Source organism: Tachyglossus aculeatus, chromosome 20 (genome assembly GCF_015852505.1).
Source record: "Tachyglossus aculeatus isolate mTacAcu1 chromosome 20, mTacAcu1.pri, whole genome shotgun sequence".
Taxonomy (NCBI): Eukaryota; Metazoa; Chordata; class Mammalia; order Monotremata; family Tachyglossidae; genus Tachyglossus; species Tachyglossus aculeatus.
The window spans coordinates 3,280,044-3,306,359 of NC_052085.1; the positions used below are offsets into that span (position 1 = coordinate 3,280,044).

A 26,316-nucleotide genomic window follows, 5' to 3' on the forward strand; every position below is an offset into this window, starting at 1 on the left:
GCTGTTCCGTCATTCCCAGCAGCTGGGCTCCATCTCTCTCCCGCCAGGGAGGATGAGTTTTTTGTTTTTTTTTAAATGGCATTTATTAAGCGCTTGCTATGTGCAAGGCACTGTTCTAAGCGCTGGGGGTAGACAAGGTGATCAGGTTGTCCCACAGGGGGCTCACAGTCTTCATCCCCATTTTACAGATGAGGTAACTGAGGCCCAGAGAAGTTAAGTGGCTTGCCCAAAGTCACACAGCTGACAAGTGGCAGAGCCAGGATTTGAACCCGTGACCTCTGACTCCAAAGTCCGTGCTCTTCCCACTGAGCCACGCTGCTTCTCAAGAGTTCCAAGACTCCACCGGCCCACAGTGGTTCCTGTAACTCCGCTGGGCATGAGAAGCAGCATGGCCAAGAAATACGATTGAATGAGTGAATGAATGATAGAACCAGGGGCCTGGGAATCAGAAGGACCTGGGTTCTAATCCCGGCTCTGCCACTTGACTGCTGAGTGACTTTGGGCCTCACTTCACTACGCCTCAGTTATCTCATCTGTAAAATAGGGATTAAGACCGTGAAGCTCCATGTTGGGACATGAACTGTCCGATCTGATTAGCTTGTATCAACCCAAGCTCTCAATTCAGTGCCTGGGACATAGTAAGCGTTTAACAGATACCACTTAAAAAAGTCATTTAGCAGGATTTCTAGGGCTATGGGGTGGAAAGAGCACAACTCTGGGAGTCGGAAAAACCTGTCTAGCCCTAGCTCTGCTACGTTTTCTCAGTTTGCGCCGCTGTAAAATGGGAATAAGATCCCTGCCCTCCCTCCCTCTTAGACTGCGAGCCCCACGTGGGACAGTGGTTGGTCCTGGTCACACGATACAGTGCTCAGCGCTTAGAACAGTGCTCGGCATATAACGCTTAACAAATACCATGATTATTATTATATGATTTTCTTGTATCCCGGGGGAGGGAAGGAATTAGCTCAGAGACAAGCGTGAGTTTCTCTATGAAAAATCTAAGATGATTCCAGTGGCTTCAGCTGTTTGGCTCAGGGAGATTATGGGAACAGCAGAAAGAGAAGAGAGGATAAATGAATAAATGATGAGTGCATATTAAATTAGCAGAACAATCTGAATTGCTTCCATAGAAATATAGCAAAAGCTCGAGTTGAACATAAGTTGCTGCCAATTTTTTTCTTTTTAAATCCTTTGATTATTTTTATCAAGAGAAGTGGAATTAAGCACCTCCTATTTGCTGAGTGCTGGGGTAATAATAATAACGATGGTATTTGTTAGTGCTTACTGTGTGCAAAGCACTGTTCTAAGCACTGGGATTGATACAAGGTAATCAGGTTGTCCCATGCGGGGCTCACAGCCTTAATCCCCATTTTACAGATGAGGAAACTGTGGCACAGAGAAGTTAAGTGACTTACCCAAAGTCACACAGCTGATAAGTAGTACTGTCGGGATTAGAACCCACAACCTCTGACTCCCAAGCCCTTGCTCTTTCCACAAAGCCACACTGCTTCTCTCAGATAGGATAGGGTAGATAGGAGGCCATCGGATTGGACATAGTCCTCATCCATGGGGAAGCAGCATGGCATTCCAGATAAAGCAGGTGCCTGGGGGTCAGAAGGTCATGGGTTCTAATCCTGGCTCCGACACTAGTCGTCTTTGAGGCCTTGGGCAAGTCACTTCTCTTCTCTGGGCCTCAGTTACCTCATCTGTAAAATGGGGATTAAGACTGTGAGCCCCCCTTGGGACAACCTGATCATCTTGTAACCTCCCCAGCGCTTAGAACACTGCTTTGCACATAATAAGCGCTTAATAAATGCCATCATTATTATTATCAGTGTCCCAGTGTTTCTACCAACTCTGTCGTATTGTTCTCTCCGGGCACTTAGTACAGTGCTCTGCACACAGTAAGCGCTCAATGAATTAGATTGATTGCTTGATTGATTGCCTTGGGGTGGAGCTGTGGATAAGAGAACTCGAATCTGGTAGATTTATTAAAGAAATGATGTAAAATACAACTGCATATCAACTTGACCATTGCTTCCACAGTCGAATGCAAATTGAGAATGACATTTAATAACTAAGACTCTAAAAGCAATTTGCATTTATTAAGGGTATCTTATGTCCCCTTCATTCCACGGAAACTGCGCTCTCAAAGGTCACCAATGACCTCCTGCTTGCCAAATCCAACGGCTCATACTCTGTCCTAATCCTCCTCGACCTCTCAGCTGCCTTTGACACTGTGGACCACCCCCTTCTCCTCAACACGTTATCTGACCTTGGCTTCACAGACTCCGTCCTCTCCTGGTTCTCCTCTTATCTCTCCGGTCGTTCTTTCTCAGTCTCTTTTGCAGGCTCCTCCTCCCCCTCCCATCCTCTTACTGTGGGAGTTCCCCAAGGTTCAGTGCTTGGTCCCCTTCTGTTCTCAATCTACACTCACTCCCTTGGTGACCTCATTCGCTCCCACGGCTTCAACTATCACCTCTACGCTGATGACACCCAGATCTCCATCTCTGCCCCTGCTCTCTCCCCCTCCCTCCAGGCTCGCATCTCCTCCTGCCTTCAGGACATCTCCATCTGGATGTCCGCCCGCCACCTAAAGCTCAACATGTCGAAGACTGAGCTCCTTGTCTTCCCTCCCAAACCTTGTCCTCTCCCTGACTTTCCCATCTCTGTTGACGGCACTACCATCCTTCCCGTCTCACAAGCCCGCAACCTTGGTGTCATCCTCGACTCCGCTCTCTCATTCACCCCTCACATCCAAGCCGTCACCAAAACCTGCCGGTCTCAGCTCCGCAACATTGCCAAGATCCGCCCTTTCCTCTCCATCCAAACCGCTACCCTGCTAATTCAAGCTCTCATCCTATCCCGTCTGGACTACTGCACTAGCCTTCTCTCTGATCTCCCATCCTCGTGTCTCTCTCCACTTCAATCCATACTTCATGCTGCTGCCCGGATTATCTTTGTCCAGAAACGCTCTGGACATATCACTCCCCTCCTCAAAAACCTCCAATGGCTACCGATCAATCTGCGCATCAGGCAGAAACTCCTCACCCTGGGCTTCAAGGCTGTCCATCACCTCGCCCCCTCCTACCTCACCTCCCTTCTCTCCTTCTACTGCCCAGCCCGCACCCTCTGCTCCTCCACCACTAATCTCCTCACTGTACCTCGCTCTCGCCTGTCCCGCCATCGACCCCCGGCCCACGTCATCCCCCGGGCCTGGAATGCCCTCCCTCTGCCCATCCGCCAAGCTAGCTCTCTTCCTCCCTTCAAGGCCCTCCTGAGAGCTCACCTCCTCCAGGAGGCCTTCCCAGATTGAGCCCCTTCTTTCCTCTCCCCCTCGTCCCCCTCTCCATCCCCCCGCCTTACCGCCTTCCCCTCCCCACAGCACCTGTATATATGTATATATGGTTGTACATATTTATTACTCTGTTTATTTATTTATTTATTTATTTTACTTGTACATTTCTATCCTACTTATTTTATTTTGTTGGTATGTTTGGTTCTGTTCTCTGTCTCCCCCTTTTAGACTGTGAGCCCACTATCGGGTAGGGACTGTCTCTATGTGATGCCAATTTGTACTTCCCAAGCGCTTAGTACAGTGCTCTGCACATAGTAAGCGCTCAATAAATACGATTGATTGATTGATTGATTCAAAGTGACAATTCATTCTTAATTCTTTGTGGCGACAATGACATATTCATTTCTGGCTTCCAGCAGGCTCTTCCCAGGAGTTGTAGCCCTGTGGAGGCATTGGTGAGGAACCCCTTTGAAATAAAATGAGGAAGAGATAGAAGGAGTCTGAGAGAGTCTCTTACGGTGGCATAATTTAATCCAGAAGAAACAAAGACCCATGCTCAAGAGCCCAAGAACAATACGAATGGCCTACCGAGTTAAGCCAGTGACTTGTCCGTTGGGAGGCAGTGTGGTCAGTCAGGATTTACTGAGTTCTTTCAATGTGCACAGCACTGTGCTAAGCGCTTGGAAGTCAATAGACACTTCCCCTGCCCATGGTAGTTCTAGTTCCAGCTCTGCCATTAGCCTGCCAGGGGACCAAGTCAGTTATCCCCATTTTACAGAGGAGGAAACTGAGGCCCTGAGAGGTGAAGCTATCTCCTCTACCTTCCCTCTCAGACTGTGATCCTTGTATAAAACAGGGACTAGGAACCAGGATGGCCTAGTGGGAAGAGCGCGGGCTTGGGAGACAGAAGGACCTGGGTTCTAATCCCAGCTCTGCCACTTGTCTGCTCTGTGACCTTGGGCAAGTGACTTAACTTCTCTGGGCCCCAGTTACTTCATCTGTAAAATCGGGATTAACACTATGACCTCCAGGTGGGACATGGACTGTGTCCAACCTGATCAGCACGTACCTACTCCAGTACTTAGCGCAGTGCCTGGCACATCATAAGCCCTTAACAAATACCATGAAAAAAACAAAAAGGTGGGGGGGGACTGTCTGCTCTGATTGCTTTGTATCTACCCTGGCCCTTAACACAGTGTTTAGCACATAGTAAATGCGTAAGTGCCATTCTTATCTAATTTTGTCATGCACTCTGAAAGATTTAGTGTGGCTTTCGGTGGATAGCACTAAGGAGTAATGTTGATTGCCGTGAGGGGTAGATTCCCAACCACAAATCAGTATAGGCTCCCTAAGGAAATATAAGGGAAGAATTGCAGTCTTTCTAGCATTGGGGCCGAAGGGCTATTTAGTGTCTGGAGGCCCAAGACTCACAGAGTTGGTTGCCATCTGCCACGCTGTCTACCCTACAAAACTTCTCTTTCCCCTCCTTTCCCTGCCAACAGGGGACCTCAGAATTGAGCAATTGAGGGCCCGGAGTCCCGTGTTTACCAACAGAAGTTCTGCTGTGCTCCTTAATTAGCCCCCATTTTGTGATAGATTCTTGGCACAGAGGAAATGCTGTCAGGCATGGATTTACGTGTAGATTGGTGGCTAGGTTCTCATCTGCAGCAAATTCTAATTTGGGAGCGTCATACTCGGCTTGCGACTCACTGGACTCCTCGGGTCCGGGGCACTGGTTTGTCTCAGCAGGGAATCTTTGAGCCCATGAGTACTTCAGGACAAACAGTGCCTGGATCTCAAAACTCTCATGTGTGAGGAAGGCAGGATTTACAAGTTCAGAGCAATGAATTGAGCAGGGCTTGAAGCATCACAATCCTCCATTAGGGTGTAAGTTCCTCGTGGGCAGGGAACCGGTCACTTTTCTGTTTTGCACTTCCCAAGCATTTAGTGCAGAGATGCACAAAATCTGCCCTTTCCTCTCCCTCCAAACTGCTACCACATTAATACAGTCATCCTATTCTGCCTGGATTACTCCATCAGCCTCTTCGCTGGTCTCCTAGCCTCCTGTCTCTCCCCACTCCAGACCGTACTTCACTCTGCTGCCCAGATCATTTTTCTACAAAAACATTTAGGACATTTAGCCCCACTTATCCTCATCTCCCACTCCCTTCTGCATCCCCCTGACTTGCTCCCTTTGCTCTTCCCCCCTCCCTGCCCCACAGCGCTTCTGTACATATCTGTCATTTTATTTATTTGTATTGATGTCTGTCTCCCTGCTCTAGACTGTAAGCTCATTGTGGGCGGGGAATGTGACTGTTTTATTGTCTCCCAAGTGCTTAGCAGAGTGCGCTGCACACAGTCAGTACTCAATAAATACTATTGAATGAATGAATGAAAGAAAGTGTTTCATACAGGGCAGAAGACCCCCAAAGACTTGGGCCACCTAGGCTCTCTAGAAGACAGCCCTTTCGCAGCCACGAAGCCTGGCATTTTGGATGCACTTGTGCTGTTCACTACTTGCCCTGTGCCAAGCACTAAGGTAGATACAAGGTCTTTGAGTCAGACCCTGTCCCAGTCCCTCATTTCGAGGGGAAGAGAAAGCAGGGATCTCAGAAAAGCAGCATGGGGTAGTGGATAGAGCACAGCCTGGGATTCAGAAGGTCATGGGTTCTAATCCCTCCTCCGCCACTTGCCTGCTGCGTGAACTTGGGAAAGTCACTTCACTTCTCTGTGCCTCAGTTACCTCATCTGTCAAATGGGGGGTTGGGACTGTGAGCCCCACGTGGGACAGGAACTGTGTCCAACCTGATTTACTTGTATCCACCCCGGCACTGAGTACATTGTCTGGCACATATTAAGTGCTTAAAAAATACCATTACTATTATTATTTTCTACTCTTTCTTTCACCTTTCTGTTCTCAGAAGATCGATAGCATTGGGGAGTGGGAAAGTGGCAGACTGATTTTTTTTATAACCAGTTGGATTTCAGCCTCCGCCTCCCCCTTCTTTACCACCTCTTTCTGCAAAGTCGTCCCGCTCTCTCTCGAGGCTGGGGTGACCAGGAGGTGACCACTCTCTGCTCCCAGCATCTCCCATTAAATGACTCTCCTTAAAATGGAAACCAAGACCCTCTCAACAGCCCAATGTCCTCCGTTTCCAAAAGGTGGGAAAGCAAGAGCAGACCGAATTTACGGGGGCTAATTTTGTTATATTTTGGTATTGAGGAGATGGTTAATGGTAATTGCCTAATAAAAATCCATTAAAATCATTTAGGGAAATTAAAGCACCGACAAGCTTATAATGGCTTTTCTGGTTGTTAAATGGGATCATCGGGATTATCATTAAGGGATGGACGGTAAACTCACAGAATTTTCACAAGTGAATTTTCATTAAGACGGCAGCAGCTGCCACTATCAGTCTTCCCTGGAGCGCTTGGGCATGGGGTCTCGGGTGTGTGAAGGGGAGAGATAATCACCAAAGACACCCATGTCCATGTCTCGAGTGAGGTAAATTATCCTTCACGTTTTAATCACGTGACCTCAGTCGTGGAAGTTGGAGAGGGGGTGGAAAAAATCATTTCTAGCTTCTGCTTGTTGCCATCTCCCTTCATTCCATTAAGTCTCTTCTAGATTTGCTGCTGGAGTTTGCAGGTTGTGGGTTCCGTCTCTTTGATAGACCAATCTCTCATCAAAGCCAAAAAATTGTTCCATGGATTCACGTGTGAAGAAGCTGCCATTTAGATATTTGAAATATTGAACTTTCATTTCCCATCCAGCCATCCATACAAAATTATTTTAATTAATATGCTCAAGTTTTCGGGTTCGAGCTCGTGTGGTTTTAACGACTTCTGAAGCGTCATAAATTGGTAACGTTTCTGGACGAATGGAGAAATCCAAATAGGTGCTTCCTTTAACATGTGAGATGAAGAGTGATTGAAGGTAGGCAGGGGCAGAGGTCACAACAAGGCACGTGTTTGAAAAGATCCCGGTACCCAGAGTAGGAGTTACAGGTAGGAGAAAGTTAGTACACTTATTTTGGCAGGCATTATCCATCCCCATTGAGGACAAGCTGTGTCCATGTGTCCAATCTGATTAGCTTGTAACTACCCCTGTGCTTAGAACAGTGCTTGACACATAGTAAGTGTGTAACAAATACCATTATTTTTATTATTGCAAAAGTGAACCGGGGAGACTGCATATCTGTCAAGAGAGATTGCCTGCAGACCTGAGAGCTGCTATTCACGCCGAATCCTCCAACCGACAGAAATTAATTTCAAAAATCTAAGGCTTCACGCCTGGACCGAGTGTTATTTAATTGGCTCAGTAACACAGAAAGGTGTCTTGCCCATTTTAAAAATGCACTGAACAGTGCTGGAGTCGGATTGCCAAGAACAGTATCTCATGGGGAGGGTTAATCCTCAAATCTCCTGTCTGGGTTTCAGAATCTGGGCTGGTTGCCCCTTGCTGCCCTGCATTTCCTTGCCCTTGTCTCAGATCTCCAGGTTTACTGTGTTTTTAGAAACTGCTCCCCCAAACTGAGATAAACCCAGAGTCCATCCCTGGAAACTAAGTAGAGTCACTACTTAGAGAAGCAGCATGGCCTAGTGGATTGAGCAGAGGCCTGGGAGCCAGAGGGATCTGGGTTCTAATCCAGGCTCCTCTACTTGTCTGCTTTGTGACCTTGGGCAAGTCACTTCATTTCTCTGTGTCTCAGTTACCTCATCTGTAAAATGGAGATTAAGACTGTGAGCCGTATGTGGAACAGGGACTGTGTCCACCCTGATTTCCTTGTATCCACTTCAGTGCTTAGTACAGCGCCTGGCACATAGCAAACGCTTAACAAATACCGCTAATATTATTATTACTGCTCCTGCAACTACTACTTGTGACTTTATACCATCAATACATTTGGGCATCATTCGTGTTCTGTAAATGTCATCAGAACTCTGACAGCTCTTTCCTCCTCCTTGTCTCTTGTCACGTTGTGTGTTTCCTCATTAGTTTGCCCTCTAATAAGTTGTTGCTTAGCAACATTGTCTGCCTTTGACTGACAGCCTCTGATGGGCAGGGACCACGTCTAGCTGCTTCCATGGACCTACTTTTCTGGTTTGGTTGTCACTCAGTCTCTCAGACTCTGAGTCTCACTCAGAGACGGTCCCTACCCAACAGCGGGCTCACAGTCTAGAAGGGGGAGACAGAGAACAAAACCAAACATACTAACAAAATAAAATAAATAGAATAAATATGTACAAATAAAATAAATAAATAGAGTAATAAATATGTACAAACATATATACAGGTGCAATGAGGAGGGGAAGGAGGTAAGGCGGGGGAGATGGGGAGGGGGAGGAGGGGGAGAGGAAGGAGGGGACTCAGTCTGGGAAGGCCTTCTGGAGGAGTCCTGATCAAAGCTGGCCATCTCGGGTGGCAAAGACCAGAGTGGCCACCAAGACAACTCCAACACTGGTCTTTGGCCACCCCATGCCCTGCACTGCAGCCCTACCCCCCTCCTCGCTCTCTCATTGCACTCATCCTCCTCATCTTAATTAATATAAGGGCCCATCTCAAATGTCCGTCTCTTCCTCCTCAAATCTCCTCTCTGGGTTTCAGAATCTGGGCTGGTTGCCCCATGCTGCCCTGCATTTAGTGAATCCTGTGTTCTTGTTTTTGGATTACCCACGTCCCTCTCCTTTCTCCCCGCTCCCAAATCAGCGTGTGTGTCTAGCCAACGCAGTGTCTGCACCGCAGAAGTCGAAGCGCCTGGGATTCTAGCTGGGGATGCGCCTGGACCTGGCTAACGTGGGCAAAGAGCACACGTGCCCTTCATGACATGCTCAGCCTTCTGTCCACCTACTTGCTCATCGCACCCTGGGGCCCAGCGGGAACACGATGGCAGGGACCAGAGAGTGTTGGGTTATTTGATTTTTCACTTCCTTTTCTGGCCTCTCGGCGTTACAAACACTGCTCTCCATTTGGATGTGGATATTTTCCCTTTGGCAGATAGGTTCCTTGGCCATTTCCCCAGATGAATAACAATAATAACAAAAAGAATCATAGTCCTGAAGATAGTTATGGCATTTGCTGAGGACTTGCAGTATGTCAAGCACTGTTCCAAGTGTTGGGGTAGATACAAGTTAAACAGGTTAGTGTGGCTCAGTGGAAAGCGCACGGGCTTTGGAGTCAGGGGTCACGGGTTCAAACTCCGGCTCCGCCAATTGTCAGCTGTGTGACTTGGGGCAAGTCACTTAACTTCTCTGTGCCTCAGTTACCTCATCTGTAAAATGGGGATTAAGACTGTAAGCCCCCCAAGGGACAACCTGATCACCTTGTTACCTCCCCAGCGCTTAGAACGGTGCTTTGCACGTAGTAAGCACTTAATAAATGCCATTGTTATTATTAGTCCTTGTCCTGTGTGGGGCTCAGTCTCAATCCCCATTTTACAAATGAGGTAACGGAGGCCCAGAGAAGTAAAGTGACTTGCCCGAGGTCACACAGCAGCCAAGTGGCAGAGCTGGGATTAGAACCTATGACCTTCCGACTTCTAGGTCCATTCTCTATGCACTATTCCATGCTGCTTTTCTACTATCCCTTGCTGCTTCTCTTCTAAGCACTTAGAACAGTGCTCTGCACCTAGTAAGCGCTCAATAAATACCTTTGATTGATTGTTGGCTGCGGGATGTGGGCGACAGCCAATGGAGGGATCCCTGGAGGCCCGGTGGTCTGGGGCTGGGAGTGACAGCGGCGAGAAATGATAAACCAAGCGGGGGGAAAGTGCAGTAAGTCCAGACAATATGGTGCTTTTGGCAAAGAGACCGTTTGAGAAGCCAAAGGCCAGAAGCCCTTCCATTCGACCAAAAGAAATCTGTGCTGCAATGAGGCCATTTGGGACTGTTTGGAAAATAAAATTAAGCTGGGGACTATAGACTGGAATTTGCTGCTAAAGATTAATTTATCTCCTTTGAGATTTTTTTTTTTTAGCAGTCTTTGGGCAGAGCCATTATGCATTTTCACAAGAACACTAATTACAGTACATTTCCTTAACTAAACAACCGATGTTTTTTTTAATCATGATTGAATTCCATCTCATTACTGCGGCTTGTGTAAGATCCTATAGTAATAGTAATAATAATAATTCATTCAATCGTATTTATTGAGCGCTTACTGGGTGCAGAGCACCGTACTAAGCGCTTGGAAAGTCCAAGTTGGCAACATATAGAGACGGTCCCTACCCACCGGCGGGCTCACGGTCTAGAAGATGTACATCATTAACACAATAAATACAATAGCAAGTGTGTACAAGTAAAATAAATAGAGTAATAAATCTTGTATAAATATATACAAGTACTGTGGGGAGGGGAAGGAGGAGAGGAAGAAGGGGGCTCAATCTGGGAAGGCCTCCTGGAGGGGGTGAGCTCTCAGTAGGGCTTTGAAGGGAGGAAGAGAGCTAGTTTGGCGGATGTGTGGAGGGAGGGCATTCCGGGCCAGAGATAGGACATGGGCCAGGGGTTGATGGTGGGACAGGGGAGAACGAGGCACAGTGAGGAGTTCAGCGGCGGAGGGTGCGGGCTGGGCTATAGAAGGAGAGAAGGGAGGTGAGGTAGGAGGGGGCGAAGTGATGGACAGCCTTGAAGCTAAGAGGGGGGAGTTTTTGCTTGATTCAAAGGTTGATAGGCAACCACTGGAGGTTTTTAAGGAGGGGAGTGACATGCCCAGAGCATTTCTTTAGAAAGATAACCCAGGCAGCAGAGTGAAGTATAGACTGAAGTGGGGAGAGACAGGAGAATGGGAGATCAAAGAATAATAATAACAGACCTCAAGTGTTCACAGTGCTTTCATTTTTTTCTAAATTCCTTTCTCTCCGATGATCGCATTTTACCCTCTCACTATCTTTTCGAGGCAGGGTGCCGTTACTTCCATTTTACAGATGAGAAAATGGAGGCACAGAGAAGTTGTGACTTGCCCAAAGGTTTGCTGATTATTAAAGACGCAGCATGGCCTAGTGGATAGAGCACAGGCCTGAGAGTAGAAGGAGCTGGGGTCTAATTCTGGCTCTGCCACTTGTCTGCTGTGTGACCTTGGGCAAGTCACTTCACTTCACTTCTATTTATTTTATTTTGTTAGTATGTTCGGTTTTGTTCTCTGTCTCCCCCTTTTAGACTGTGAGCCCACTGTTGGGTAGGGACTGTCTCTGTATGTTGCCAACTTGTACTTCCCAAGCACTTAGTACAGTGCTCTGCACACAGTAAGCGCTCAATAAATACGATTGATTGATTCTCTTTACCTGTTACCTCATATGTAAAATGGGGATTAAAAGACTGTGAACCCCGTGTGAGACAAGGACTGTACCCACCGTGCTTAGTACAGTGCCTGGCACATAGCAGTTAACGAATACCATTTAAAAAAAAAAGTCAAATCCAGCCTTCTAAAGCATCCATGTTCTGTCCACAACCTGTAATGAAAATCCTTTTATTCAATTAATCACTGTATTTAGAGTGGACCCACTGAATGCAGCACACTATACTAAGTACTTAGGAAAGTACAACAGAAAGAAAACGTACCAATTGCCTGCAGGCACCGACACCAAGATGACACAAACGATTTACACGAAACAGGAGCAGGAGGAAGAACAAAGATAGGAGAGGTAGAAGAGCGAATGTGATGGTGAAATATCAGAATAAATAGGAATAGGTAATCGAATGGAGCTGAGTGTGAATAAAACAGGCGTGGAAGGAACATCTCTGCGGTTGTGTGGCACTTCTGACTACAAAAGGAGTCGACACAAAGAGAAACCTCCCATCGATGCCTCTCCGAGACAGAGAAATTCAGTTTTATTTCATGGGGTGCGGTCTCTTTGGGAGGCATAGTTAGGTGCCCCGTGATTGGGATAATGGCGTTGCTTGGAACTGAGTCTCCGGAGGAGGGATCGTTCAAAATAATTCTACCCAGCATCATATAGGCCGGGGTTGGGGTGTGCCTTAATATTGCCACGCTCTGCTATGCTATAGATGACCAAGTTCTTGCAAGGGGAGGATGACCTGAGGGACTGTGGGGTCTGAGTCTCTGAAACAAATAAGAGTAAAGCCTGGCCCTGTGCTCAGAGCATGGACAGAGAGGTCAGCTTCAATCAGCACACATCCCTGGGCCCTGAGCGTGCTTGAGAGGTTTCTAGTCAGGGCTGAAAGGACGGAAAATGGTAATTGTTGTGTGCTTACTATGTGCCAGCCGCCACTCTGCTAAGCACTGGGGTAGCTACAAGCTAATAGGATTGGTCAAAGTTCATGTCCCACATGGGGCTCACAGTCTTAATCCCCCTTTTATAATAATAATGATGGCATTTTATTAAGCGCTTACTATGTACAAAGCGCTGTTCTACACGCTGGGGAGGTTACAAGGTGATCAGGTTGTCCCACGGGGGGGCTCACAGTCTTAATCCCCATTTTACAGATGTGGGAACTGAGGCCCAGAGAAGTGAAGTGACTTGCCCAAAGTCACCCAGCTGACAGTTGGCGGAGCGGGATTCGAACCCATGACCTGTGACTCCAAAGCCCGGGCTCTTTTCCACTGAGGCACGCTGCTTCTCTACAGATGACATAACAGACGAGGCACAGACAAGTCAAGCCACCCATCCAAGGTCACCCAACAGACAAGTGGAGGGGCTGGGAGGATTAGAACCCAGGCCTTGGTTCTTTCCACCAGGCCATGCTGCTTCTCGCAGTGGTGTCTCTGGGGCCCGTTGGTGCTTGGAAGCCTGTCCCGGCCTGGTCCTCACCCTCCTGCAAATCCTGCCCTGCTAGGACCCCAGGGTTCACAGGCTGGCAGCCTGTTTTAGACGAGACAGTCCTGGTTTCAGCCGTTTCGTTTCACAGATAGGGCCCTGGCTGCCTTCCCGCCTGGCATTTTTATTTGCAGCGACACTTCAGTCCTAAGGGCCCCGGGAGGGCTATGCCCCAGCTCTGGGCCGAGGATGGATTATGTGGATTCTGGGAACGTCTACCAAGAACCCGTCTGGGAGTGTCATGACACCCTCACACAACTCTCTGTACAGAGAATGCCTTGTGCCTGTGTCTCACGTGAGCATGGCTCGATCAATCAGTCACGCTTACTGTGTGCAGAGCACTGTACCAAGCACTCGGGAGAATAAAATATACAGAGTTCCCAGCCCACAACAAGCTCACAGTCTAGCGGCGGGAGACAGACATTAATAGAAATAAATTATGGATATGTATTTAAGTGCTGTGGGACTGAGGGAGGGGTGAATAATGGGAGCAGATCCAAATGCAAGGGTGACACAGAAGGGAGAGGGAGAAGAGGAACTGAGGACTTAATAATAGTACTTATTAAATGCTTACAGTGTGTCGCGTACTGATCTAGGTACTGAGGTGGATACAAATAATCAGGTTGGACGCAGTCCCTGTCCCATATGGAGCTCACAGTCTGAGAAGGAAGGAGCATCATTATCATCATCAATCATATTTATTGAGCGCTTACTATGTGCAGAACACTGTACTAAGCGCTTGGGAAGTACAAATCGGCAACATATAGAGACAGTCCCTACCCAACAGTGGGCTCACAGTCTAAAAGGGGGAGACGGAGAACAAAACCAAACATACTAACAAAATAAAATAAATAGAATAGATATGTACAAATAAAATAAATAAATAGAGTAAAAAAATATGTACAAACATATATACATATATACAGGTGCTGTGGGGAAGGGAAGGAGGTAAGATGGGGGGATGGAGAGGGGGACGAGGGGGAGAGGAAGGAAGGGGCTCAGTCTGGGAAGGCCTCCTGGAGGAGGTGAGCTCTCAGCAGGGCCTTGAAGGGAGGAAGAGAGCTAGCTTGAAGGAGCAGGATTTCATCCCCATTTTACAGATGAAGTAACTGAGTCGCAGAAAAGTTAAGTGACTTGCCCAAGTTCACACAGCAGACGTGTGGCGGAGCTAGGATTAGAACCTAGGTCCTCTGACTCCCGGGCCTGTGCTCTTTCCACTAGGCCACACTGCTTAGTCAGGGAAGCCCTCTTGGAGGAGATGTGCCTTCAGTAAGGCTTTGAAGGTGGGGAGATGAAGGTGGGAGAGGTGTCAGATATGAAAAGGGAGGGCATTCCAGCACGGAGGGAGGACGAGGGTTGGTGGCGAGATAGGCGAAATCAAGATAATGAGTAGGTCGGAGCAAAGTGTGTGGGCTGGATTGGAGTAGGAGAGCAGAGAGGTCAGTAGGTCAAAGGGACATTTCCAAATTTTATTTTCACAGCACCGATCTGTCTTGTAAACAGTGTGAGAGAGTGTGTCCATTTTTTGGTGTTCTTACTAGCCACACCGATGTGCTTGGATAAAATTGCATTGTCAGCCGTGTTAACTTGGGAGACCGATATATACATGTATATAGATAGAAAGATAACTAGATATGCATATGTATTATAGACAAGTGTATATGTATATAAATAGGCTGTTTAGAACAAAAAAACTATGTTTCCTAAAGCCAGGTTTGCAAGAATGGGGAGGAGATCCTTCCTCAGCAATAATAAAAAAAAACCTTCCCCTCTGCCTCGATTGGGGCCTCCCATGCTTCCAGGGTCAGAGTGTCTACAGTTTTAGGATTCCCTGAGCCCTAACATTCAGTGAGCTTGAGCAATTGCAAGCAAATGTATTTTTCTCCTACGCTGAAGGGATGTGCCCAAGATTCCCCAGAAGGCCTGGGTCAGGGCTGGGACTAGAACCCAGGTCTCCTGAGTCCTGGGCTCTTTCCACCAGGCCGGAGGCGTTATCGGGGGAGACGGGGGCCGATGCACTCTACACACTAAATAATTGACCGTCTCTCCCAGAAACCCCTTGGGGACCCACGGACTCCAGATGTGATATGGGGAAATGTGGCAGACAAAATGTATTCTGAATGGGCCAGGCATTTTCTCTGCACATTCAGGCCGCCTCTCGCCTTCTTCCCTTCCTTGCGGTCTTATCTGTTAATGCACTGAGATTTTTTAATGAATCGTGAATTAATCATAGGGCATCACAGAGTCCAGGAGGAACGCCCAAGTGGGCCCCCCTGCCTCCCCACCCCCCCGACCCCTATGGCTTGGCATGGTGGGGACGACAATTCAACATAAGCCCCATAACGAAAAGACCAAACTGTAAAGCGGTCTCGGTGTCATCAAAATTTGCTTTCTGTGTAACCTCCCTACAGCCCAGACAAGTGAATCAAAAAATGTGGAGCTCTAAGGCCCAGTTTTTCTTCCCCTCCCAGCATTCTTGCACATATTATAATGGGATTCAAGGAGCCAAACTGAAGAGGGCAACTCGGAGGCTCGAGGGCCATTTTCTCAGCCTTCCCCCATTCCCATTGAGTGATGATGATGATGATGATGGCATTTGTTAAGCGCTTACTATGTGCAGAGCACTGTTCTAAGCGCTGGTCTTACTCTCCTTCCTTTTCTGCTCCCTGTACCATCCCTGAAAGACCTGCTTGCCTCCAAAGGAGAGGCAGTGTGGCCTAGTGGAAAATACGTGGTGTCAGGAGACCCAAATTCCAGTCCCAGCTCTACCACCGGTCTGCTATGGGACCTTGGGCGAGTCACTGAACCTCACTGGGCCTCAGTTTCCTCACATGCAAAATGGGGATAAATTACTCCCTCCCTCTTAGACTCTGAGCCTCATGAGAGATAGGGACTGACCCCTATTGGATTATCTGTCTTCTCTAGCCCTTAGCAGAGAGCTCAGCACACAGTAAGTACTTAATTGCCTTTACTAACTAAAATAGGCCACTAAGAAAAAGCCTAAAGTCCCTGTTGGCGCTCTTCTCAGCCCCAAAAACCTCACGCTTTTTTGACCTAGTTTTTCCTTAACTTAGCCATGGAGTGACCCAGATTTTTAATTTTTAGTTCATTTCTTGTTTTGTTTGGTCGTTTTCCCTCAAAACTGCTTGTAGCTGAATCGGACAGAAATCCAGCCCCGGAACCATCTCCCCTCCTGCTCCTCCACGCCCTCAGTTTCCTCTTTCTTCAGCCGGCTTTGGGGCTTTCAAGAGAGGATTTTGTCCAGTAGAACCCAGTTTGGCAATCCATCGGTGACACTTGGCATTTGCTGTGCGCAGAGAATACTGGAGAAGCAATATGGCTAGCGGATAGAGCAGTGGCTTGGGAGTCAGAAGGACCTGGGTTCCAAACCCGGCTCTGCCACTTCTAATAATAATAATAATAATGGCATTTGTTAAGCGCTTACTATGTGCAAAGCACTGTTCTAAGTGCTGGGGAAGATACAAAGTGATCAGGTTGTCCCTCGTGGGGCTCACAGTCTTCATCCCCATTTTATAGATGAGGTAACTGAGGCCCAGAGAAGTTGTGACTTGCCCAAAGTCACACAGCTGACAATTGGTGGAGCCGGGATTTAAACCCAGGACCTCTGACTCCAAAGCCCGGGCTCTTTCCACTGAGCCACGCTGCTTCTCTGCTGTTATCTGCTGTGTGGCCTCAGACAAGTCACTTCACTTCTCTGTTACCTCAGTTACCCTCATCTGTAAATTGGGGATAGAAGTGTGAGCCCCATGTGGGATGGGGACTGTGTCCAAACTGATTAGCTTGTATGTACCCCAGGACTTAGAATAGTGTCTGACACATAGTAAGCGCTTAACAAGTATTTTTATTATTATTATTAATACTAAGTGTTGTTGTTCTCCCCTCAGATCGGCTGTGGCTGGGATTTTCGGTGTGTTACAACAGACACGGTTGCTTGGTACATAAGGCAGCACTGACCACTGAGGGCAAACACTGACCACTGAGGGCAACCAGAATCGCTCCCCTTTGAAACATTAGCCAACGACACAGCGGCCTCCCTGAGTTCTTGCCAGTTTCACGCCGAGCCTCGGTCCTCATGTCCACACTTACGTTCTCTCACCCTTGCCAGTTGAAATCATTTTTTTCTGTCTCCCCCCATTACACTGTAAGCCCCTCGAGGGCAGCGACCTCTGTTGAGGTTGTACTCTGTCAAACATTAAGGACAGGGCTTTACACTTAATAGGCCCCCAGTATTGATGGATTGAGTAGGGTCCTCGAGATGGTTGGGCGGGGGGAACTAGGTTTAACATTTCTAATGTCTCAGCCTTGCCCAACGCCTCCAAAAGGACATGGATCTGAAATTTTTATTCTGTGCTGAATAGGCGTGATTTTAGCTGACTCCCCACAAGCCCATATGGTAAAATACTGCCGAAGAACTTTGCGAGGACCAATTATTTCTTGGCGTAATACTGCTGACGGGTCTCCACGGGGTAGCCCGCTTGAAGAATGGAGGTCACGGAGGTCATCTCGGGAAGAATCGTTAATTCTTCCACCCCTAGACGCGGGGATTCTGAAAGCTGGCACCTGCCCCCGACCCTTACCATCCTTGCGGCCCCTTCCCACAATTACGGGGGGACTGCTGTGCACGAAACACCCGCTTCCCATGAAGCACCCGCAGTCCTCATGGCACAGGCAAGCACATGCTTCACTCAATGCACACGTGGCACCCGTGGCCTTCATGGTTCTCCCGGCACACACGGCAGCTCCCGGCTCCCCTGTACTTTCCGCCTTCACAGCTCCGAGACGCTGGCTGTTCGTCAGATGCGCTTTGAGCGAAGCAGATTTTCATTTGGAATCGAACGCCTGGGGTACAATCTGAGCAAGCATCTGTTTGGGGCCTTTTTTAAGAAAGTCAAGTGAGTTGGGAAGTTCTAACACGCCTTGCAGGCGTCACGGGGGGCTTGTCTGGCTCGTCGGTCGCCACTGGGAGAGAAATCGGGGTGGGAAATGGGCGGGCTGAACTCGACACGTTCAGCTCTGGGGAGCCTGGAGGCGTTTGTAGACCGGAAAGCGTGAGCATCCGGGCCCGATTCTCCAGGCATCTGGTTGTCCCAGGCTGCGGATTAGGCCCGTGACACTGCCATTGGAGATGAGGGACCGTTTGTCCGGTGATTCTGGCCTGCCTGGATGCAATGCGTCTGACCCAGCTAGATCGACAGGGCAGGTTTTCCTGAGCTCAGGGCTTTGTAAGAACGTGACCTCTGTAGTCTGACAGGGAGAAACGGAGAGGGAGTTCCAGGTCAAAGGGAGGATATGGGCAAAAAGTCGGCAATGACCTAGTCTGTCTCCCCCTCTAGACTGTAAGCTTCTTGTGGGCAGGGAATATGTCTACTTACTGCTATATTGTACTCTCCCTAGTACTTAGTAAAGTGCTCTGCACACAGAAAGTGCTCAACAAATACAATTAAATGAATGAACGAGATTGAGGAACAGCGGTAGGAGCGAAATGTGTGGGCTGGAACGTATAACCTTGGGCAAGTCACTTCACTTCTCTGTGCCTTAGTTACCTCATCTGTAAAATGGTGGTTGAGACTTTGAGCCCCACGCAGGACAGGGACCGTCTCCCCCTTCTAGACTGTGAGCCCGCTGTTGGGTAGGGACCGTCTCTATATGTTGCCAACTTGTACTTTCCAAGCACTTAGTACAGTGCTGTGCACACAGTAAGCGCTCAATAAATACAATTGAATGAGTGAATGAATGAACTCGATTTGCTGGTATCCACCCCAGCGCTTCATACAGGGCCTGGCACATAGTAAGTGCTTAACAAATACCATCAGTATTATTACTATTATTATTAGTATGAGGAGAGCTGGTAGAGTTCCTTAAAGCTGACGGTAAGGAGTTCCTTTCTGTTGGAGGCAGAGGTGGATGGACCACCACTGGAGATTCTTGAGGAGTGGGGAAAGGTGGACTGAACACCCTTTTTTTTTTTTTTAAGAAAAATGATCCCAGGAGCAGAGTGAAATGTGGACTGGATAGGGGAAAGTCAGGAGGCCGGGAGGTCAGCGAAGAGACAGATGCAGCCATCCAGGCGGCTGTGATAAGCGCTTGGATCAGCGAGGTAGCAGTTTGGATGGAGAGGAAGAGGTGGATTCCAGAGGTGTTGTGGTAGAACTGAAGGGATTTGGTACCAGACCGTGTATACAGGTGGAATGGGTGAGATGAGTCGAGGATAATGCCAAAGCTATGAGCTTGAGGTTATGGAAATCCCACAAAGTCTAAAGTAGAGTATCTTGGACAGGGAACGTGTCTTCCACTTCTGCTGTATTATACTCTCCCACGCTCTTAGAACAGCGTTCTGCACACAGCAAGCGCCCATTAAATACTGACGATGATGGAAAAAAAATTGGCAAAAGGGACAGAGTGGCTGAGAGGCATGAAAAAGGGTGTGCTTTGCCTCCCGTGTCTCAGGGACGGACTGTCTCCTTGACCAGTGCCCAATATAAGGTCAGAGTTTGTGACTTTTGCTTTGGAGAGCAGAGTGAGATCTTGGAGGGTCAGGCAGGTCGCTAGTGGGGGGAATTTCAGTTGGTGCTCCCCTGCCCCAAGGGTAGAGCATGAAGAAAACAACTTCGTTCGGCAGTAGGGTGGGTCAGAACGGGACTCTGACATGACGAGGCCGTAGTGGTTCCCAGAAGGAAGCGTGGATGAAGGGCGAGCCGGGCCTAAGCCCACGTGACTGCAGAGGAGGCCAGTAAATCCCAGGTGGATGACAGAAGGGTTTAGGATCTGAAGAAACTCCCTCCTACTTGTAACACCCTCTTTCAGCGGCTGATTATATTCTGATACATCTTCTCAGCCCACGGAAAGGTTCCATTTTTAGACTCTGTTTTCAGTGGCCTATGATGCATTCATAAAGGATCGTCTTCAGGCACAGAGTTATCATGCAGTGTCCAATCCCCGAGAAGCTTTGTTTTCTAACCATTGCGGAGGAGAAAAAAAGCGTTCTGGGCCCAATCCACGTTCAGCCGTGCTTCTTCAAGAGGCCCCCTGGCTGAGTAGGGGAGCGCTCGTCGCTTAGTTTCAAAGGGCTTCGTGGAAGGTCGGGGTGTATGAACTAGTCTCATTGGGCACTGGGAGGAAAACAGAGGTATGAGACAGAATTGGCACTTGCTGTTTCCCGAAGCTGAAATCGCACAATGATTTTGACAGAAGGGACTGATCTGATGAGTCAGAGCGATTTGAGGCACTGAAACGACTCCAGCAGTGCCTGCTCCTCCCCGGCTTATCGGCACAAAGGCCCGGAGGCTCCACCATTTGGAAAGTCCAGAAATGCCTCTTTACAATCCTGTTCTTCGTTTCTGGCTTGGTGTGCACCGAGTTTGTGCTGTTAACAGAAGCAGTCTGCCTGGTGTTCGTTTGTGGTGTCTATGGACAGATGAGAGAGTAGGGGGCTAAGGGGACCCAGGGGTTGGAGGGACTGGAGAGAGCACAGGCCTCAGAGTCAGAAGGACCTGAGTTCTAATTCTGGCTCTGCCACTTGTCTGCTGTGTGACCTTGGGGAAGTCACTTAACTTCTCTGGGCCACAGTTCCCTCATTTGGAAAATGGGGATTAAGACCGTGAGCCCCATGTGGGATAGGGACTCTAGCCGATCTGGTAAGCTTGCATTTACCCCAGTGCTTACTAGTGTCTGGCACATAGTAAGCGCTTAACACTTTAAAAAAAAATGAAAGAGGAAGAGAGATGGAGTCAGGAGATCCCTGGGCTCTTATCACACTGGGGCTCAAAGAGAATTATAAATGGAACTCCATCAATTGATAGTATTTATTGAACACCCCAGAGCACCGTACTGAGTGCTTGGAAGAGTGTGATTGAGTTTGAGGAAACAATTCCTGCCCTTAAGGAACTTACATTTTAGCAAAGTTTTGCTTCCCCAGGGCCCTTAACCAGAAAGAGCTTGCCAGTTTCCCCAGATAAGGACTGTAGGGTAGTAAGGGCAGACACGCGCCCCATTTCTTGTTCCTGAGGTGGGTCCAGGGCCTCCAACCCATCTTTAATCCCTCACCCAGGCCGGAAAATAGAGACATGAACAGAGAAGCACTGTGTACTGCGTACATTCCCTCTGCTATTTCCAACACGTAGCCAGCATGCGAACGGATTGCACCATTTTGAGGTGTCTGAAAATAATAGAACTCTGAACACGCAACTTGCCAGAAAAACTTGTATTCGCCAATGAAATTCACAACACTTTGAATCTGTAGAGCGCTATTACTATTTTAACCTCCTGACTTGTCTCCTCTCGTCCTCACCGCATCTACGTGAGGCGAGGGAGATGGCCATTGTTATCCCCATTTAGCAGAGGAGGAAACAGGCCCAGAGAAGTTAAATGGTTCACAGCAGGTTTGGGATAAGAACCTGCATCTCCCAACTCCCAGACCCAAGCTTTTTCCATTAGGCCATACTGCCACTCTCTCAGGAGTGGCATCGCTGTTCCAGGGAGCATGGCAAACTCACTGAGGGAGCAAATTCGCCTCAACTCGAAAGGACCTGTCCTCATAGGTGTGTAGAACCCTGATGAGGGTTAGTGGGGGAAATAAAGTCACCAAATTAGCGATTTGGTTGGCCACATTCAGAAAAGCAGACTGATCATTTTGTGAGAGCCTTTGACTTAGCGGATGGCGTCCAGTAGAGTCTCTCAACGTATTCAACAATGGATCCCTGAAACCTCAGTCAATGTACAGAGGACTTCAGAGTTAGAAAAGAACAGATTTGTGCCACCTGGAAAGATGTTGGATCTTAATTATTAATAATAATAATAATGATGGCTTACTATGTGCGAAGCACTGTTCTAAGCGGTGGGGAGGTTACAAGGTGATCAGGTTGTCCCACGTGGGGCTCACGGTCTTAATCCCCATTTTACAGATGAGGTAACTGAGGCCCAGAGAAGTAGTGGCTTGCCCAAAGTCACACAGCTGACAATTGGTGGAGCCGGGATTTGAACTCATTATTCAGTGTTGCTAGCCGGGATGTGCGGGGTTAAGGAGCTTGCCTTGTGGTTACAGAATGGGCCTAGAAGCCAGAAGGATTTGGGTTCTAATCCCGGCTCTGCCATTTGTCTGCTGTGGGACCTTGGGCAAGTCATTAAACTTCTCTGTGCCTCAATTACCTCATCTGCCAAATGGAGATTAAGATTGTGAGCCCCATGTGTTCAACCTGATTAGCTTGCATCTACCCCAGAGTTTAATACTGTGCCTGGCACATAATAAGTGCTTAATAAATACCATTTGGAAAAAAAAGCATACTCTTCAGAAATACGCTCCTAAATTTGGCCTTAGAGAGGATTATGGGCAGGGCACTCAGCAGTGATTAGAGCAACTCTTCGGCTCTACAGTCGTACACTGATCTTTGAAAGTCGTTCTTCAAGATTTGGTGAAAAGCTTTAGTTTTGTTTCTTTTCTTTTGAAACTTGGTGGCCCAGTAGAAAGACTCGAGGCCAGAGAGGCAGAGAACCTGGATTCTAACCCTGGCTCCTACTACCTGCCTTCTGCGTGACTTTGGGAAAATCACTTATCTTCTCTGTGCCTTAGTTACCTCATCTGTGAAATGGGGATTCAACCAACGCCTGTCCTTCCTCTTACTTAGAGTGTGAGCCCCATGTGAGCCCACTGTTGGGTAGGGACTGTCTCTATATGTTGCCAACTTGTAATTCCCAAGCGCTTAGTACAGTGCTCTGCACACAGTAAGCGCTCAATAAATACGATTGATTGATTGATTGATTGATGTGGGACAGGGACCGTGTCCACCCCGTTTAACTTGTATCTACCTCAATGCTTAGAACAGTACTTGGCACATAGGAAACTGTTAACAAGTACCACTGTTATTATTAGTAACAGTAGTAGAAAGAGCATAGGATTGAGACTCAGAAGACACAGGTTCAAGTCCCAGCTCTGTCCTCTGGTTTGCTATGTGACTGTAGCCAAATCACTTTCATTTATTCAGTTCACTCATTCAGTCATATTTATTGAGCGCTGTGCAGAGCACTGTATTAAGTGTTTGTGGACCTCATTTTCCTCATCAGTATAATGGGGATAAAATCCCTGCTGTCCTTAGTTCTTGAAATCAATCAAATTTATGGAGTGCTTACTGTTCGGCAGAGCACTGTACTAAGCGGTTGGGAGAGTCCAGTATAACAGAGTTGGCAGACAGGTTCCCTGGCCCTCAAAGAGCTTACAGTCTAGAGGGGGAGACAGGCATTAAAATGAGTTACAGATACGTAGATCGTGTTGTGGGGCCGAGGGTGGGGTGGAAAATATCCAGTGCTTAAAGTACAACCGTGACACGGAAGAGAGTAGTTGGACAGGAAACCCATCTAAAATGATAAAAGTCAATATCATAGGAGCTACAGAACATTATGGTTTAAGGAGCAGTTCCTTTTTCCTCACCAACCGGGCAGGGCTGTTTGGAGTAAGAGGCCAGGATCCTGCCTTCAGTGAGCTTCCAGTCTAATGAGCACCCAGCCATTCAGGGTCACAGCAGCTGTTGAGAGCAAAGGCACAGAGAGATAATAGTGACAGTAAGGCCAAGTTCGATCGCCACAAAGGGAATCCTCGGGAAGATCCCGGTCCAGTATAGCACAATTATCTTCCCTTCCCATTACAGGCTGACCAGGCAGCCCGGCTGCCACTCCGAGGGAACTTGACCGTGCTCCCTGAAGGCTGGGTGCTTCTAGAGGTCGTGCGGAAACTGGCCGAGCAGAGCGAGGATGTGACGTGGCTGGGCCAGAGAAGACGAGTGCGAGTTTGTGGCTCCACTCCCGTCGCCCCCGTTGGGGTTGGAAGGAAGGAAGGCCCCCCTGGCCGGATAGGCCTGAGAAGTGCTACCCCTCTTCTCCCTTCACCAGCGGCACATTAAGATGAGTGTCCCTTTGGTCCCAAACAAGTCGCGTTACTCCCCGTTGCCCGACAACCGAAACGGCGTGAAGAACGACCATGAAAGCTCAACGAGGCTGGGGGACAGGAACGCCAACCCAATCATGGCGCAGGTCACGACCCGAGATCGCGAGGCCGCCTGCCGCGATCCAGTGCGGGCTATCTCAAATGCCAGCACAGGTGGGTCAGAGACCTTCCCCCGCTTTGGCCGGGAGACCCGCCCGCCCCACGGCTTTGGGAGGGCGTTTCACGTGGGTCCCGTCAGCCTGAAGGAGCCCCGGCTGCCCCCCGCCTCGCACCCGGCGGCGGAGGAAGCGGGAGAAGCTCGGAAGGCGCCCCGGCGATTCCAGGGTTCGAGTCAGTGGGGTCTGCGGAGCTGTGGGGACGAGAGCCGCCCAGAGGGCCCCTCTCTGAGAAGGGACGAGTTCTTCCGCCGCATTTCTCAGAAAGAGGCGGCCCAGGCCCCTGACAGCGAGGCCCGGAAAAGGCACTCTTTAGAGAGGTCGAGCAACTTCTTCCCCAAGACAGGTGCTGTCGCCAAGGAGCACGTGGCAGCCGTGACTCACAGACGCTTGCTCTCTGCCTCTCTGGACTCCATTGAAAAGGCCCGACATTTTGTGGGTGGGATGGAGCCATCACAGGCCCTGCCCCCGACCCCCCCTCTCGGCCCGGATCCGGCTGACCGTACCCCTGAGGCACTATCATCTACCTCAGCAGCTGCAGAAATCCCTCCCCCAGACAGCCAAGGGATCGGCCGCCGCTCGCCCCGCACAGCCCCCCTTGACGCGCCTTGGGGTCCGACCACCATGGTGGACCTCTCAGACCAGCCAGGTCAGGCCGAGACAGGGGTTGGGGCTGAGCTGAATGAGGCCCGGACGGAACACTCTGACCCCCGGGAGCCGGAGACGAGGACTGTGGTCCCCATCGCGGGCGATGGGGGACCAGGGGAAGGAGAAACCTGGGAGCAGAGAGGGCTGGCTGGGGAGGAGGAGACAGCAGAAGGGAAAGCCCCTCAGTGTCCAGACCCAATCAGGGGCACTGTCTGTCCGACCCTCGGTCAAGTAAAAGCTTGTTCAGGAGACCCTGTGTCAGGTGGGAGCCTCTCCGCTCCAACACCCAGAGCTGGAAGGAAGGAGGAGAACGGAAGCGCGGGCCAGAGTGATGCCCAGTCCACCGAGGCCTGGGAACCCAGCCCCGTCTCTCCCCTCACCATGGGGCATAGAGAGAACGGGCCCAGCACCCAAGGGACCCCAACATCGAAGCAGCAGTCCAGCGAGACGGGGCCTTGTGGCTTTCCGGCAGGTGGGCAGCCTGCGACCCCCAGACAGGCCCATCCCACTGGCCACGAACCCAGGGAGGGCGATGGGATGTCTGGAGCGGGGGCCGTGGAGAGCCCCCCAGCAGCCAGTCGGGGAGAGCTGTGCAACAATGTCCCTGGACTGGAAAGGGAAGTGGCCAGCCACATGGAGGAGAGTGGGAAGGAGGAGGCTGGGGAGAGCTACCTCCCGGGTAGAATGGGAGGCCCTGAGATCCCCCCCTCAGGAACTGGGAGTGGTGGTGAGGGGGATCCTGAGCCCCATCCCCCAGGGATAGCTCTGAACAGCTGCAAACTTCAGCCCAGTACACCCGCTGACAGTTCTAATGGTCTCCCTTCGCTCCCTGTGGAGGCCGTGGGGTCTACAGCCCCCCTGCCGACCCCTGATGGGGTGTCAGGGGAGAATGGGGCTCCCAAAGCCCCTGGTAAGACCGTGGGCCCCAGCGGGATCCCAAAGCCCATCCTGGCACTGGCCAAGGGGCCTCTGCCAGCCCAGGGCGAGGGCGACGGAGTCGGCGACGAGAGGCCGGAAGAAAAGGCGGAAGCAAAGCCCCTCCTGGTCCCCAAACCCAAACACGTGAGGCCCAAGATCATCACCTACGTCAGGCGGAGCCCCCCGGCCCTGTGCCCTCCGGCCCCGGCCCCGCGTGGCTTGCCGCTGCCCAAGGAGTCGAAAGCTTTCGGTCCCGACCTCCCGCCGACCCCCAGCCTCTACGACAAGCTGAAACCGGACCTGCAGAAGCCGCGGCTCTTCAGCTCGGGGTTGGTGCTCTCTGGGATCAGGCCGCCAGCCCATCATTTCAGTCAGATGAGCGAAAAATTCCTCCAGGAGGTGAGAGAACCTTCTCATTGTTGTTGCGAGGGGCCCCCTTCCACACCCTCCAACTGGCCAGCGGGTAGTCACCTAGAGGCTCCGGCTAAAGCCTGAAGCTGATGAGGATTATTTTAATGGCATTTATTAAGCGCTTACTGTGTGCAAAGCACTGTTCTAAGCACTGGGGAG

General features: G+C 49.6%; 1 protein-coding gene across 1 annotated transcript in view; it reads left to right on the plus strand.

The window, feature by feature from the left end:
- The window catches only part of MTUS2 (microtubule associated scaffold protein 2), a 101,044-nt gene that overhangs the window by 16,455 nt on the left and 58,273 nt on the right, over window positions 1-26,316 (plus strand). The window contains exon 3 of the mRNA XM_038762073.1: window positions 23,730-26,145. Coding sequence (XP_038618001.1) covers window positions 23,983-26,145 — 2,163 coding nt within the window. The 5' untranslated portion in view covers window positions 23,730-23,982. The remainder of the gene's footprint in view (window positions 1-23,729; window positions 26,146-26,316) is intronic.